The sequence below is a fragment of the Eretmochelys imbricata genome, chromosome 2 (genome assembly GCF_965152235.1).
Source record: "Eretmochelys imbricata isolate rEreImb1 chromosome 2, rEreImb1.hap1, whole genome shotgun sequence".
NCBI classification, from domain to species: domain Eukaryota; kingdom Metazoa; phylum Chordata; order Testudines; family Cheloniidae; genus Eretmochelys; species Eretmochelys imbricata.
In genome coordinates, this window is record NC_135573.1 from 247,357,033 (window position 1) to 247,372,522 (window position 15,490).

At 40.2% G+C, this 15,490-nt stretch overlaps 1 protein-coding gene across 1 annotated transcript in view; it reads left to right on the forward strand.

Moving 5' to 3' along the window:
• DIP2C (disco interacting protein 2 homolog C) overlaps positions 1-15,490 on the forward strand; it is a 492,048-nt gene that overhangs the window by 403,764 nt on the left and 72,794 nt on the right. The window contains exons 22-29 of the mRNA XM_077809483.1: positions 895-1,096; positions 2,727-2,836; positions 4,219-4,299; positions 7,486-7,609; positions 8,791-8,912; positions 12,963-13,074; positions 13,207-13,316; positions 13,856-13,986. Coding sequence (XP_077665609.1) covers positions 895-1,096; positions 2,727-2,836; positions 4,219-4,299; positions 7,486-7,609; positions 8,791-8,912; positions 12,963-13,074; positions 13,207-13,316; positions 13,856-13,986 — 992 coding nt within the window. The remainder of the gene's footprint in view (positions 1-894; positions 1,097-2,726; positions 2,837-4,218; positions 4,300-7,485; positions 7,610-8,790; positions 8,913-12,962; positions 13,075-13,206; positions 13,317-13,855; positions 13,987-15,490) is intronic.

A 15,490-nucleotide genomic window follows, 5' to 3' on the forward strand; every position in this document is an offset into this window, starting at 1 on the left:
TAGGCCATCTCATCCCCGAAAATATCTAAATGGATAACACAATGAGCCAAAACTTCCTAACTGATTTTAAAGGGATGCAGTCAACTTTAATCACACTTTTCTCTGAAAAATATGTATTTACTGTTTTTTCAAGCAATCCCTAAAGTTACTGTAAGTAAAAGGTTACAGAAGAGAATACTTCTGTTTTTCAGTTTTGCCTTGTGCATTTGACAGCACTTTGTAAAGAGCCAGTCTCATAGTTTCCCCAGTATACCCTGTCAGTTTCCCTTCTTGTTTGAGGATCATTTCATGTAGTGATCAGGGAGAGAGAAAATCTTTAACAATCTTTTTTTCCCTTTTGATTTAAACTCCACAAATTAACAGGGAAGTTCAGAGGCAGGAGTGGCACCTGACACTTCTTTTCAATCCTTCTGAAGTTGATTAGATTTTAAGTTGATAGTGTCCCTTTTAACAATAGCATTAAAAGCACACACAAATTAAAATCAGATTTGCCTGTGAACTGTGTCTGCCTGTGCTTTAGTTAGTAGATCTCCTGCAGTGAATTACTGCTAGAACATGGTTATGGAGAGAGCCAGGCACATCAGCCCAAACCTGTATGAAATTACCAGGGTCTTTAATTGATGTTCATCTATTTATGTTGGGGGTTGTATTTTTTTTTAGAGATCCATGTTTTTAAATGGTTATAACAAACAGTGGTGAAGTAAATTTTCTTTCATATGCACTCAGTGAAGAGCACCTCTCCTCCTCTGATATTGCTGAAGAGTGTGTTTACAGTGGCAGGTAATTGCTAGGTTGTCTTCTGCACCAGTTTAGAGAGCCAAATGAATACTGTAGTGCTAATAAGTACAGTGATTAGCCTTTCTTCATTAATTTCAGCTTCTTGAATTTTTCTAGGCTATTGACAGTATCCATCAAGTGGGTGTTTATTGCTTAGCACTGGTACCAGCAAACACGCTCCCTAAGACCCCTTTAGGTGGCATACACTTATCAGAAACCAAACAACTGTTTTTGGAAGGCTCATTGCATCCCTGTAACGTATTGATGTGCCCTCACACCTGTGTAACAAACCTGCCTAAACCACGACAAAAACAGCCAGGTAAGCTGACAAGTGGCATAAGCTATTAATAGTCTATGTTTGTGATGTTCTATGCGGTAATATCAATAGGAGCTAAGGGGGCTCACCCCCTTATAGATTCAGTTGCATAATTTGAACTGTGAACAGCTTCACCCTCCTAAAAATACTTCGATTGAACATGGCTCTATAACAGACTGCAATAAGAAATATAGAAAGACTTTGGGTTGAATAAATACTCAGTCTGTTGACTCAAGCCCAGTAACCAGTCACCTCACTAGCAGGGATGTGCCCTCACTGCACATTGAATCTGAATCCAGCTTTTGAACTCACATAGTTGGAGGGGTGTCTGAATCTGTGGCTCTGGTTTGGCCACCTACTAGTTACTAAGCACTAGAGATTTTGCACAAACAAAATACCATGGAAACTGAAATGCTCTCTCCTTCAGTGCCAGAAGCTTAGATGTCGTCCATTATAGAACTCAGAGCATATTTACAATAACAGTTCCCTTGTTTCTCTAATTTACCACTCTTGGACAAATGCTTGAGAACACAAAGAAAATAATCGAGCCTTGAAAGGCATTATAAAAATGAAATGTTAGAGACTGATAGTGGCTTGTCAAGGTAATGATAGTAATAGGAGATGCCAGCTAGCTGTAAAATTCCATCTGGCAGGCCACATCCCAGATAAGTTAAATACTGTGTGTTCCTGAACTGAGGGTTTTGTCCGGATGTGATGTGTTCAGCCTCAGTGGATGGTAAAGGGGAGGCCAGGAAGAGAGGAGATCTCTGGGGTATTTTGCTTTTGTTTTTCATGCAGAATAACTAAGAACCAAAGTGCATATTCCAATATGGGCATCAATATGTTTTTGTGGCTCTTCTTTGGACAAAGTTTTGGGCTTCTTTGCCCTGGTATAAGCTTGACACTGATGCTTCATCAGCAATCAGCAAACACCTAAAAGCACAAAGTGAAAATACTACTATGTTGGTAACTGCAATGGCAACATTTATTAGAAGTATATAGTCTCCAATTTGCAAGAGTTGGCATAACGTCAGTGAAGGCCAGCTTGTATGTGAAATGTTAGTGGTGATATGTTCCTTTCTTGTAAACTTGACTTCACTTTCTCCAGTCTATTCAATGTATTGAATCAAGGGTTCTCAAATACTTTCAGAGTGTGAACCATCTACCCTCCCAGTCCTGATCACTTACAAACACCTACAACAACTGCTTATGTGGAAAAGAAATAGTAGAAAAATATTAATGCATTTTCATTTGTTCTTGTGCAGCTTACTAGCTGAAAATAAAGGGGTAGGGGGAGCTAGAAATATGGAGTGGCCAAATCTCTGCAGGCCACAATTGGCCCATTGACCATAGTTTGAAAATGTGTATATATAATTTTAAAACTGTATATCTATTGCTTCAGCAATGGATCTCTTTAGAAATGCATGAAATGTCATGGTTTTCATTGCTTTTCTGCTTTTTACAATTTACATATCTTAAACATGGACTGAATTGTTAGGATATTCTCAAAATGTTGTTCACTAAAGTTGGTAATGGGAAAAACTTCACCTGCTGCAAGAGAAGGAGTAATGAGAATTCTGAACTATAAGCCTAATATTTTTATTGTATTTAGCATGTTTCTAATACATTCTAGAAATTGGCCCTGCCTCTGTGATGGTGGGGAACCTGGTCTCTGGAAAACGAATTGCTCAGGCTAGTGGCAGAGATCTGGGACAGATAGAAGACAATGATCAGGCCAGAAAGGTAAGTTACATCTTTCCAAATACATCTTGTATGTGACTTAAATTCACTATCTCTACTGTTGTAAATATAATAGCATAACTTTTTTGTATTGTTATCCCATACTTGTTGGCTTAGTTGGAATAAAAATTTGAGTTCTAGAATAGATATGAGGAAGGGATTCCCTACATTATTTTTTTTAACGTGTCTAACTTCGTTTAGAATTTTAACCTGGATCTATGTACTGTGTGAGGTGTTAACTTTCTAGTGTTTCTAAGTGCTCCTGTACTGGTTTTTTATTATTTCAAGTGAAGTCTAGGAAGTTCATTTGGTAGACATGCTCTTGATCTTGAGTTTTTTTGTTTAAGTTCTGTTAAATGTATTGCATTTCCACTCTAGTCTTCTCAGTGGAGAGAGTAATTATTAGAGAGACGAGTTGGGTAGGGTGACCAGATGTCCTGATTTTATAGGGACAGTCCCGATTTTGGGGGCTTTTTCTTATATAGGCACCTATTACACCTGCGTTCCCCCACCATGTCCCAATTGTTTACACTTGGTATCTGGTCACCCTAAAGTTGGATAAGGTAATATCTTTTATTGGATCAACTTCTGTTGGTAAGAGAGAGTAGCTTAGAGCTCTTCTTTAGGACTAGGAAAGGGACTCAGAGTGTCATAGCTAAATAAAAGATGGAACAGATTGTTTACCATATGTAATGAACCCTCTTTGTAAGAGACCATTCAAGATGAAGTGGCCAGTTAACTCCTCTGCAGTTATAGGACAAAACAGGTAATTATTGTGAGCTGGCAAACATACAAACTTTAGTGTTTTTTAAAAGTAAGTTAGGGAGGGAGGAGCATTAGAAGTAACTATGAAACCAGAGCCAGGCTTAGATCCAGAGATACTATTCAGAACCAACTTATTGCTTTGAAAGTACAAGTAAGTCACACTTCAAACATCAGAGGGGTAGCCGTGTTATTTTGGATCTGTAAAAGCGGCAAAGAGTCCTGTGGCACCTTATAGACTAACAGACGTATTGGAGCATAAGCTTTCATGGGTGAATACCCACTTCATCGGATGCAAGTGGGTATTCACCCACAAAAGCATATGCTCCAATACATCTGTTAGTCTATAAGGTGCCACAGGACTCTGCTGCTTTTACACTTCAAACAGTAATCTTAGACTTTTAAATAGGTTTGCACAATTCAGCAGGAGCATGTTGCCCTAATGATGAATGATACTGACAGCATTCAACAATTTACTGGTTACTGATGTAGATGTATGAACATATAAAATAGAAGCAAGAATGGGGTGTATAAAGTGGAAATAAGAAATTGCTTCCTATTTTTAAAAAAATTAAGAAAAAAAATCCATAAAGTATCATGATTATCACTCTGTTTTGTTTTAGTTCCTATTCCTCTCAGAAGTTTTACAGTGGAGAGCTCAAACCACTCCTGACCATGTGCTTTACACGCTACTTAACTGTAGGGTAAGAAATTCAGATGATTACTTTAATAAGTTACCTTGAGGAGAAATCACACTGCATCAGCTTGCACCAAGACTGTATGTGGCTCAATCTTCGGATATTTCTTTTTGCATTAATGTTTAGTTGCTGTATTTACTACTCACTTATGGGGGAGGAACAGGGAATTATCTCAAGTCGTTATCAAATGTGTGCTCTCTGCTCTGTTTCATACCCAGCTTTGTATATTCCTACCCCATGAATTCACAGTTGCCAGGAGTGTTGACGAGTCAGAATATTTACATTCCAGTAGAGGGAGGCATAGTTCTTGATGTTGCTCAACAGTCTTTCTGTTCAGTTAAAGGAATCGTTCTGACTGTCCTAAGAGACTATAAATTCTTCCTTAGCTGAAATAGTGAATATTGGGTATGAGATTAGGCCTTCCAGGGAAAATAGAGAAGGGGAAGATGTAGAGGGAAATGGATCAGGACTCCAAGGGCTGTGCAGGACCTCTAGTAAATTAATCTGCATGCTTATGAGATAAGTATGGTTTAATTTTAAAACATTTAATTAGTCATCAAAACCAGATTCTGTGCTTCTGTGCCACAGAACTATATTAATCCATAGCATAAAATTAGAGTTTTTCTAGGATTAGAAGATTACGTGATACTATATATACTAGACCTCTGCCCTACGTGTTTACAAAGTACCCTCCTGTCTATTACATTGGTATCAAAATGCCATTCAAGGTTAGAGTGGTCACCCTTAATCTTGCTTATTTTTCTTTAGATAACTAGCTAGTGTTACATCACCATTTGCAACTTTTCAGCAAATGGTGAGGCAGCTTTAATTAGTTACCTATGGCAAATGGAAAGCTTCTGAGATCAAGCTACCACTGTGCATTCCAGGCAGAATTTGACCCTGGAGAGAGTTTACTGTTTTATCTTCAGAGAGTAAGGGCTTGTCTTCACTACTGAGGTAAGCTGGTCTAAGTTACGCTACTCCAGCTACGTGAATAACGTAGCTGGAGTCGACGTAGCTTAACTTGACTTAGCCCGGTGTCTTCATTGCACTGAGTCAACAGGAGATGTTCTCCGGTTGACTTCCCTTTCTCTTCTCGGGGAGTTGGAGTATCGGGGTTGACCGGAGAGCGCTCTGCCATCAATTTAGTGGGTCTTCACCAGACCCGCTTAATCGATCCCTGCTGCATCTATTGTAGCAGTGTTGATCTCCCTGTAGTGGAGACCAGCCCTAAGAAACAAGTACATCATGGTTGAGAGAGACTGGTTCTGATGACCACATTCCCCCACACTGACTAAATCAGACTATTAAAGTCAGACCTTAAGTAACACGCTCTGCCTGTCTTGGGAAAACAGTAGGAAGAGCAACCAGCCGGTAGGAAATACAGTGAGGAAAATGAATTTGATGATGATAAAATAATTCATCATTCCTTCCATGTGAAATCAATTGAATTGTGAACCTCGATTGCTCTGTTAAATTTTTAAATCTGCTCAGTTTACAGTACCTTGTCTCTGTAACATTTGTTTTAAATTTCTGGAAGTAAATAAATATTGTGATTGTGTGCGAGATGGTTATGGTGAATAATAATTCATTTCTTAGCAATCAAACAAAATGCATGTATTCTCTTAACTCTTCTTGAAATAGAGCCCCTTGTTGCTTTCCTTCATAATAAGGACCCTGGAAGGATATTTTTACAGGTCATTTTTTGACTCATTGTCTATCTTATAACCCAGTAGAAGCCTGAAATGTAAATGTTTCCTTACCACTCTTTTTTTTTCTTCTTCTTTTCAATTTCTTCAGCTTCTCTGGTTTTTAAGTGAAGTTAGTGCTTGTGAAAGGGGCCACATATGACAGGAAACTGAAATCCTCCTTCTCCAAAGAACAGGCACAGCACGGACAGTAGCCATGCAGGCCTTCCCCATGCTGCCTCATCAATTTATCTCAGCCCAGGCCCAGAGAGACCACCTCTAGGGAAGTTCAGTCTCTTTTCTTGCTCACTGTTAGGCTTCTCTGCTGAGACTGCCAGCAAGGGTATGCATTGTGGTGGTCATTTTTGTGATATAGACCTATTGGGGCTATGCCAAGACCAGAAAACTCAGCCATTGTAGACCACTACAGTCTGATAGCCCCATGTCAGTAGTGACCCAAAGTTAACTTCTATAAGAATAGGTCAGTTGTTCAGGTGAGAGGCTGCATAGCCTATTAACTCTTCCTGAGCTATCTTTCCTCCCATCCCACATGCCTAGTCGGTCAACCATGTGCAAATAAATAACTTTCTTTCCTATTTGGTTTATATGCATGTGCATCGTTGTTCCTAACTTATCTCTTCCCCCTCACATGTGTTTTCTTCCCTTCTGGCTTGTGTCTCATCTTCTAATAAGTCCTTCTGATGTGCCATCTGGCTTCATTCCAGTGTGCAGACAGTGAAGTTAAGTTTACAGGAATACTCTTCTCAGACTCTGGTTATGTGTACACAGTAAAAAAAACCCCAAACAAATGGAAAAAAAAGCACCTCTCAGAGCCCAGGATCGTGGTATAGGGCTAAAAATAGCAGAGTAGACATTCCTGCTCAGGCTCGAGCCAGGTCTCTGAGCCCACCTCTCCCTTCACCACGTTTCAGAGCCCAGGCTCCAGCCCGAGTAGAATGATTGAGCTACTATTTTTAGCCCTGTAGCGTGAGCCCTGTGGGCCTAAATCAGTTGACTCAGGCTCTGAGACTTGCTGCTGTGGATGTTTTTTCTCCCAATGTAGACGTAACCTTACTCATCAGACTACTGCAGAATTCTTGTAAAAATGCGCTTTACTCCCTGCATGTGGGAACAGAGCAGGTATAACAAAGGGAAGTAGTGCTGATTATATGGTCATGATATTACATGGTAACTGATATATCGTTCAGGTGAGTGATTAAATCATTGCTTTGGGTGGATCGTATGGCGATTGGGGGTGGGACGTATTCACATCCTGACAAAATTCCTTTAATTTTTTCCAGTTGCAGTTTGGTATGAGACGGAAGGTTTTCCTAGTTAAACTATGTGGCTATTGACACTCTCTCTCTTTTTTTTTTTTTTTTTTTTCTTTTTTTTAAAACATCCTGAAGAAAAGCCTTCAATTGGTAATTTATCAGTTGGGGAAGGAATACCAGAACTCAGCCTACAACCTGTTCTTCTGACACTAACTTATTTCAATATGCAGGGAACAATAGCCAACTCCCTAACCTGTGCCCAGCTACATAAACGAGCAGAGAAGATAGCGGTCATGCTGATGGAAAGGGGACACTTACAAGATGGAGACCATGTGGCTTTGGTCTACCCACCAGGTAAAGAACTTGCATGTATTGTACCGTGGGGACCCTAAAAGTTCTGACTTCACTGTTTTTGTTGGAGGACTTTGGAAAAATAAGTCACAGCCATATGTCTAAGCAGTGGTGCAAGTAGAATTTATTTCTTACCGGTACGCTATGCATAGGTGATTCATGGGAGGAACACAAAAGGGAGGCACCAGCTAAAGGGGGGACACGTGACCTCCACACTTGACTCCCCATGTCACTCCTCCCCATCCCCAGCCCTGGGTCTCCGCACTCTCTCTGTCCCCTCCCCATCCCACGTTACTAGGCGGAAGGGGATGGGGCTCTGTCCTCCCGCTGCGCCAGATACAGACTTCTGAACCGCAGGGCTCCCCGGAACCACAGTGGCAAAAGGAGCAGAATGTGGGGCCCGCCACTCCCACGAGCCAGAGCCCTACACTGGCAGCTCCTCCAGCGCGGCTGCATCGCTACTGCCCCCAGCCCCGCCCCTGCCCCAGCCCTGTCCTCCAGCGGGGCTGTACAGACCCCAGACAGGAGACACAGCTGCATGGAAGGGCTGGTGGTGGTCCAGCCACAATAAAGGAGCTGCTGGCGTGGGGCCATCTGGCAGCCCCACGTTCTGCTCCTCTGTCTTTCCGGTACAGTTTACTGGGAATAAATATCTTAATGGTATGGCGTACCTACTTGCACCACTGTGTCTAAGGTAAAATAGGGTGGGAAGGAAGCAGAAAGTAATTTTAAAACAAAATTTTGAGGCTCTCCTTAAGCACACAGGAGCAGTGAAGAACACAAATCCTCTTTGTTCTTTGTGTTGAAATTGTCCTTTAAAATGCTGTTTTGTGTGTAAATTTAAATTGGATAGCCTATAATAGTATAATAGCCTATAATAGTAATTAAGCTTCTTCACTGATAAATTGATGATAATAAAACTGAGCAGTTCATTTGAGTGATGACATGTAGTTTAAACTTTTGGGCCTTCTTTGGTATTTCATGCGTAAAAGAACAGCAGAAGTGACAGTGATCAGCGAAGCTTAGCAAATACTGACAAGGGACTGAAGGAGAAGTCTGTTAAAGAGCTTAGTTGCTCATTTAACCTTCTAGGTGACTTCAAAGTAGTATTTATGCTGACATGGGTGTCTGTGATTAAATTATTTGATTTTCAGGTGAGGATTTTTGTTTTGTTCTTCATGCAGGAATAGACCTGATTGCAGCGTTTTACGGTTGCCTGTATGCAGGCTGTGTGCCAATAACTGTTCGACCTCCACATCCACAGAACATTGCAACGACATTACCTACAGTGAAAATGATTGTGGAGGTGAGCAGACATCTGGAAATCTGCAAGCAGTCTAAACAGGCAGTGGACTAAATATAGAAAATTAAAGTGCTCTTTAGAAGTTTTTCCATCCAAGTTAGCAAAAGGCTACAGGTTTTATAACGTGGGTTCAAACTTCATGCCACAGGACCTGATCCTGTACAGTACCACAAAGTCAAGGGGAGCAGGGAATGTTCAACACTGCTTGAAAGCATACAGCGCCCACACTGTCACAATCAGATGAGAGCGCATTTACATCCACTTCTTTCAAAGACCCATGTAGACGTGTTTTCCAGTATATGACTCTAAATCAGGTATCTCAGGATTATTGATATTATTATTTACACTGACCTAGCTCAGCTGTTTCAGGTTAACCATCTTTAATGTAAACTGTTTTCAGCCAACCTGTATCTGAAACTCCCGCACCACGTAGTTCTTTTTACATGTTTGTAAAAGTCTTTTACAAATTTATGGTTACAAGTTGAGTTAGCAGCTCTTAAACTGACTGGGGAGTAACAGTTTAGAAGTTACATTGTGGCCAGGCTTTTACCCAGAGAGGGATGACCTGGATTTTGTTTGTTTGTTTGTCTTTTAGTCTTACTTGGTCTGTTTTTGTTCTTTGCTGCACTGATACCGCATTGACCACATTGGTGCAAGAAGGGTGCGTGGGGGTGGCCTCTTATGTCTGATGTTGTTTTCTACTTTATTAAATGGCACTCTAGTTCTCTCAGGGCTTGTCTACACTGGCAATTTACAGCGCTGCAACTTTCTCACTCAAGGGTGTGAAAAAACACCCCCCTGAGCGCAGCAGGTTTCAGCGCTGTAAAGCGCCCGTGTAGACAGTAGGCAGACTGGGAGCTACTCCCCTCGTGGAGGTGGTTTTGTTTAGAGCCCTGGAAGAGCTCTCTCCCAGCGCTCTACCGCGACCACACAAGCCATGATAAAGCGCTGCCGTGGCAGCACTTTAGCGTTTCCAGTGTAGACCTGCCCCAAAACTCTCTGGCTAGTAATCCCATTTGTAGACTCCTGCACAGATAGAAAATTTGTATCCACATCTGATCCATGATCCACAAATGTAGTCCCCAGATATAAAGCGAATATCTGCAAATTTGTAAATCTCGACCCATTTGAAGTTAATGGGACCACTTACAAAGTAAGATGCTACTCAGTACGAATGTGGTGTTAGAATCTGGCCTGCTATTAACAGATTAATGGGACCATTATTATTTATTGTAGTGATGGTCTTGTGTTCTCTTGAGATGTTTTAAAACTGAGCATATGCAATAACACTTCAGTGATCCCTGAATCTCTGATAGCCAAGATTGACCAGGAGGGCTGCTAGGGCATGTCTGGCAAACCTTCAGGTGGATCTAAGCTGTCTCATGATCATTTAGCTCTTTTCAATAGGCTAACTTTTTAAATAAAGATTGAAAATTGCCAGCCCTACTAAAGACAGTTTGACTTAGAGGCCTGTCCACCTCTGTTTCACCCAAGGATTCGCTCTCATTCTGAAGTGGAGTGACCTTGTGGAGATTAAACTATTGAGGCTGTTGCAAATACATTGCTGAGTTGCTGCTGTCCTAGGGAAAAATTCTGCCCTCCCGGTACCATCAGTTCAACTCCTTTTGAAGTCAATGGAAGTTGCTTCTGAGAGTGGAATTTGGCCCATAGAACTGTGTTTTGCAGATGCCTAGGGAGTAGTCAAAGTAATCAAACATTACTGTGATCTAACTATATTGTTACTAGAGGTCTAAAAGACTATGGACCAGACTGTGCTCTAATTGGATGGGGGAAACCCAAGCAGGGTGACAGGAAATGGATATTGTTCCATCCAGATGGAGGTGTGTTTGCTGCCCATCCATCAGGGAGCTAGCCAGAAGTTCAGCTCCCCAAATGTGATGTCTCTTGGGACACCCGAAGGGGTCAGAGCTTCTGCACTCTTTCCTGAGTCTCCTGGCTAACCTAATATGGTACCTGAAATACCCAGCTGCCCTTCAGTCTTCCCTCATTCAGTGCTTACACTTTGACCCAGCCTATGCAAGGTAGTACTGAGTGAGTGAACATTATCTTGGCTTGGGATACTGTGTTATATGTTTCAGAGTAACAGCCGTGTTAGTCTGTATTCGCAAAAAGCCGTGTTAGTCTGTATTCGTCTGTATTCGCAAAAATATGTTATATGTTGTGAGTGAGCGCTACTGTCAGGAGCCCTGCCACCACCCTTCTCCACTAAGTGTCCACAGAGAGAGTTCATGAGATCTTAGGAGGTGGAGGAGTCTATAATGTGGAGTCTCTGTTCCTCCCTTCCCCACACTGCACCTGCTGTTGGACCAGGGACCTGGTGTGCTCCAGTGGTTCTCACCCAGTCGTACATCTACCCCTGGGGGTAAGCAAAGGTCTTCCGGGGGAAAATCAACTCTTCTAGATATTTGCCTAGTTTTACACAACTGTCTACATAAAAAGCACTAGCGAAGTCAGCACAAACTAAAATTTCATACAGACAATGACTTGTTTATACTGCTCTATATAATATACACTGAAATGTAAGTACAGTGTTTATATTTCAATTGATTTATTTTATAATTGTATGGTTAAACATGAGAAAGGAAGCAATGTTTCCGTAATAGAGTGCTGTGACACTTTTGTATTTTTATGTCTGATTTTGTAAGCAAGTAGTTTCTAAGTGAAGTGAAGACCAATCAGACTCCTGAAAGGGGTACAGTAGTCTGAAAAGGTTGAAATTGGTGTGAAATTGGAACTGGTGTGATCAGTACAATTACTGCTGATAGCTGCTAATTTTCTCAGCTCACGAGGTAGAGCTTTTTGCATATGAGGCTGAAAGTGTGGGGTTCAAGGATTGATTTTCTCATGTTGACAAAAGGTGGGAGTTAAATGTTCCAGTATGTAGATCCAGACTGTCTCTTTGGGACCAAAATGGGAAAGTATTTGTACTAAGTTCAGTGCTAGAGTAACTCACCGTGAGTCATGCTCAGTTTGGGATTTTCCAATCACCTTTTTCTCCATGCTGGAGGCCTGAATAAGGATATCTATTCTGCTAACATTGACAGTATTGACAGTAGTGCACAGAATGGTTATTACTTTGCACAGATGTTGGAGATAACAGCTTAAGGTTCAGTGGAACCAAACGTGGCTCAGATTCCACAAAGAATATATTCATTAGGAATGCTTTCGCTTACTTGACTTCTCTTCACAGACCCTCAAAGAGTGGGAAAGAAAGGAAAAGTGCTTTGTTTTACATTGTTTCTGTGCTGTGATTTAAAATGTTCAGTAATGTATTTGGGCTTTTGTTTAAACACCCTATATTAAATACTTGTTCAAACAGTATCACATTTTCTTTATGTAATGTATTTGGTAAAATAACTGCCCATTGTCAAAGACAGAGAAACCCTCAACATATGTAAATCTAAAATCCTTTAGAGCCTAAAATCGAGTGTAGGCAAAGAGGAGATGGTAAGCTGACTGTGTCACTTGAGAAATAACTGCTCGAGAGCTACAGTTTGAAACACCAGAACTCTCTAACGTGTTAAGTCGTTAGTGGTCCTGCAGAGAATCCTGTTTGTTTGATTTAGTGGAGAAATCATGGGTCTGTGGCTAGCACACAGTTATTGATTTAATAAGGTGAAACCACTGGAGCATTGCAAGTGTAAAGTTGGGTTTTCATTTTATTAAAATATTTGTGTAAACAAACACGTATTGTGTTCACTTAGGGAATATCCTTGTCATAACCTTCACTACAGGTTTCCCAGGATGATGCTATATAGGGCAAAGTGCAATTTTTACCTATTAATGCGCCGTTAATTTCAATGTAACGATTTGCTGCAAAGTGCAATTATTGCTTGGTCTTGTAAAAGTCCTGTATACCCTCTGAAATTTCAAGGGTCTGCCTTTTTTGACATATGTTCCTGTCTCCTAATCACGGGAAATAAGACTGGTAAACTTAGATACGTACCCTGTTGTAATATAAATCATGGTCTTACTCAGTTTTACATGTGAAGTAATTAGTGTTCTTTTTCCTTTTGTTTGTTAAACTCCCAGGTGAGTCGCTCTGCCTGTTTAATGACTACACAATTAATATGTAAGTTGTTACGGTCACGAGAGGCAGCAGCAGCAGTGGATGTCAGAACGTGGCCTCCTGTGCTAGATACAGGTAAGTAAGTATTAAAGCCAGAGCTGCTCTGTCTTGTTTTACAGTTGAACTTGTCGTGGTTCAAAGATTCATGCAGTGAACTGCCTGTCATTAAAATAAGGCGCACACGTTTTCATTTTTTATTTATTCTAGATGATTTGCCAAAGAAGCGGCCTGCTCAAATCTACAAACCTTCTAACCCTGACACACTGGCTTATCTTGATTTTAGTGTGTCCACAACTGGAATGCTAGCTGGGGTAAAGGTAGGAATTTCACACTAAAAACAAATGTTCTTGTCATGTATGTAACCAAACAATTTGGGCATATATACAATCGAATTTCATTGTAGTCTGGAAGATTCTAAAATTTTCTGTGGTTTTGAAGAATTATAGGGTATGTTATTGATGATCAACAGAAATTCAAGTTGATACTTGTATTTTGCTTATACTGATGTTATATAGAAATTCTACCATCTTTATTTTTTGTGCTTGTAAAAGTTTAGCTCATTCTCCTTAGCTTTCAATATCACATCAAGCACATCTGAAACCACTCATGACCATGTCCTACCTATTCAACTTATGATTCTCTATCTTCCTTTTCCTTGGATGGTTATTTGGATGACCTCTTAAAAAAAAATTAACTCACATTAGGTATAAATTACAGTGTGTGTTCATGCTGAGCACAAAGTTTAATGTTAATTTGTTTCCTTCATCCTGTTACCGATTTCAGGAATGGCAGTAGTTTGGGAATGAACCTGCAGAATGGCATAGTTTATCATTTTAATTACTGTCTTGTCTTCCAGATGTCTCATGCAGCCACTAGTGCCTTTTGTCGTTCTATTAAGCTGCAGTGTGAGCTTTACCCCTCTAGAGAAGTAGCTATCTGTTTGGACCCTTACTGTGGACTTGGGTTTGTCCTCTGGTGCCTCTGCAGGTGAGATTTCTCTTTAGACTTTTTAAACCTCATTTCCATTGTACCATAAAACAAAAGAACAAACTGCATTTGATAATAGAGAGATTTGATAATAGAGAGATTCTTGATTGGCAGTAATAGAGCTGGCTGAAAAGCTGCAAAATATTTTCACAAAAAATGTTGACATTTTATTAGCACTAGTTAGTGGGGAGTTTATAACTTAGTTAACAGTTTTGTGGTTTTCTGTACCCTATGGATGGTGTAATGTTGCAGTAAAAGCATTCTCAGTAACTTTTAGCTTTACTTTAAGACATGTAGGTAGATGTATATGAAAAACGATGTGCTTTACAGAAGAAAATTGAAAACATGGTACAGGGAAGGTCTATGGAAAAGTAGCTGGAATCATTCTTTACTAAGAAATGTTAGATCCTAGAATTATTATGTTTTGACACATTTCACTGAAAGTGCACTGTTGCTGTTTTAAAACCATGCTGAAATTAAGGTAACTTAAGGCATTAAAATGATACAGTGTTGCATAAATGTTTTTATTTAAATTATAATTAAAAGTGAACATCCTATTGGAATCAACACTTTGTTTAGATGCTTGGAGCACTAAAAAAAAATAAATAAAAGTTAATGGTACAGGGACTTGTCTTGCACCAGATAATTACGATTTATGAGATGCATAAACCATGTGCTTGTTAGACTTCAAGCACGTTATTTTAGCATAAGATCCACTTATAGTCTGAGATTGTTCTCTTATTAACCTTTTGGGAAAAAACGGCAATTGGAAAATATAAAAAAAATGATTTGTTCTGATTTAAGCTTGTTGCAATTACTATATTATAATCTGGAACTGACACACCGAGAATCATTATAGTAACATTAACTGTTCTGGTATAAAGCAACAGAAGGCATTTATCTGAGCTTGAACAATGAAAAATCAATGCGTCAGTTTCACTTTCAGGTTTTTAGAGTGGCAGCATTTTGGTTTCAGCAAACCTTCTTTGTTTAATAACAAACTGTAGAAACCATTTTTGTTAGGCTTTGCCTTTTTAAAAAGCTTGTTTTTACAAAATGCAACTCTTGGGCTAAATGTAAGCTGACACAGTTCCTTTAGCTCAGGCCACTGCGATTCCCAAAGAGAACACGTCTTTGCTTGGAGCTGCGGGTGTGATACCCAACTCAAGGAGAGACGCTCACACTTGCTGTCATCAAGCTAGCATGCAAAAAAAGAGTGTAACCGCAAAAGCTACACTCCCAAGTCACGTACCTGTCCAAGTCCTAGCACATACTGGAGGCAGCTAGACCATCCCACAGCTTGTGCTGCCGTGACTGCATTCGTAAGGTCCATACCTTAAAATGTTATCCTAGCACAGTCTTTGTGTGTGTGTGTGTGTGTGTGGTTTTTCTTTTTTTTTTTTTTTTTACGGGATCCAGTGTATTTGTTGGTTTAAACGATAATTGCTCTGGTCTCTTATTTCAAGGTCTACAAAGGGCTAGAGCTGAACAAAAATCATTTTGC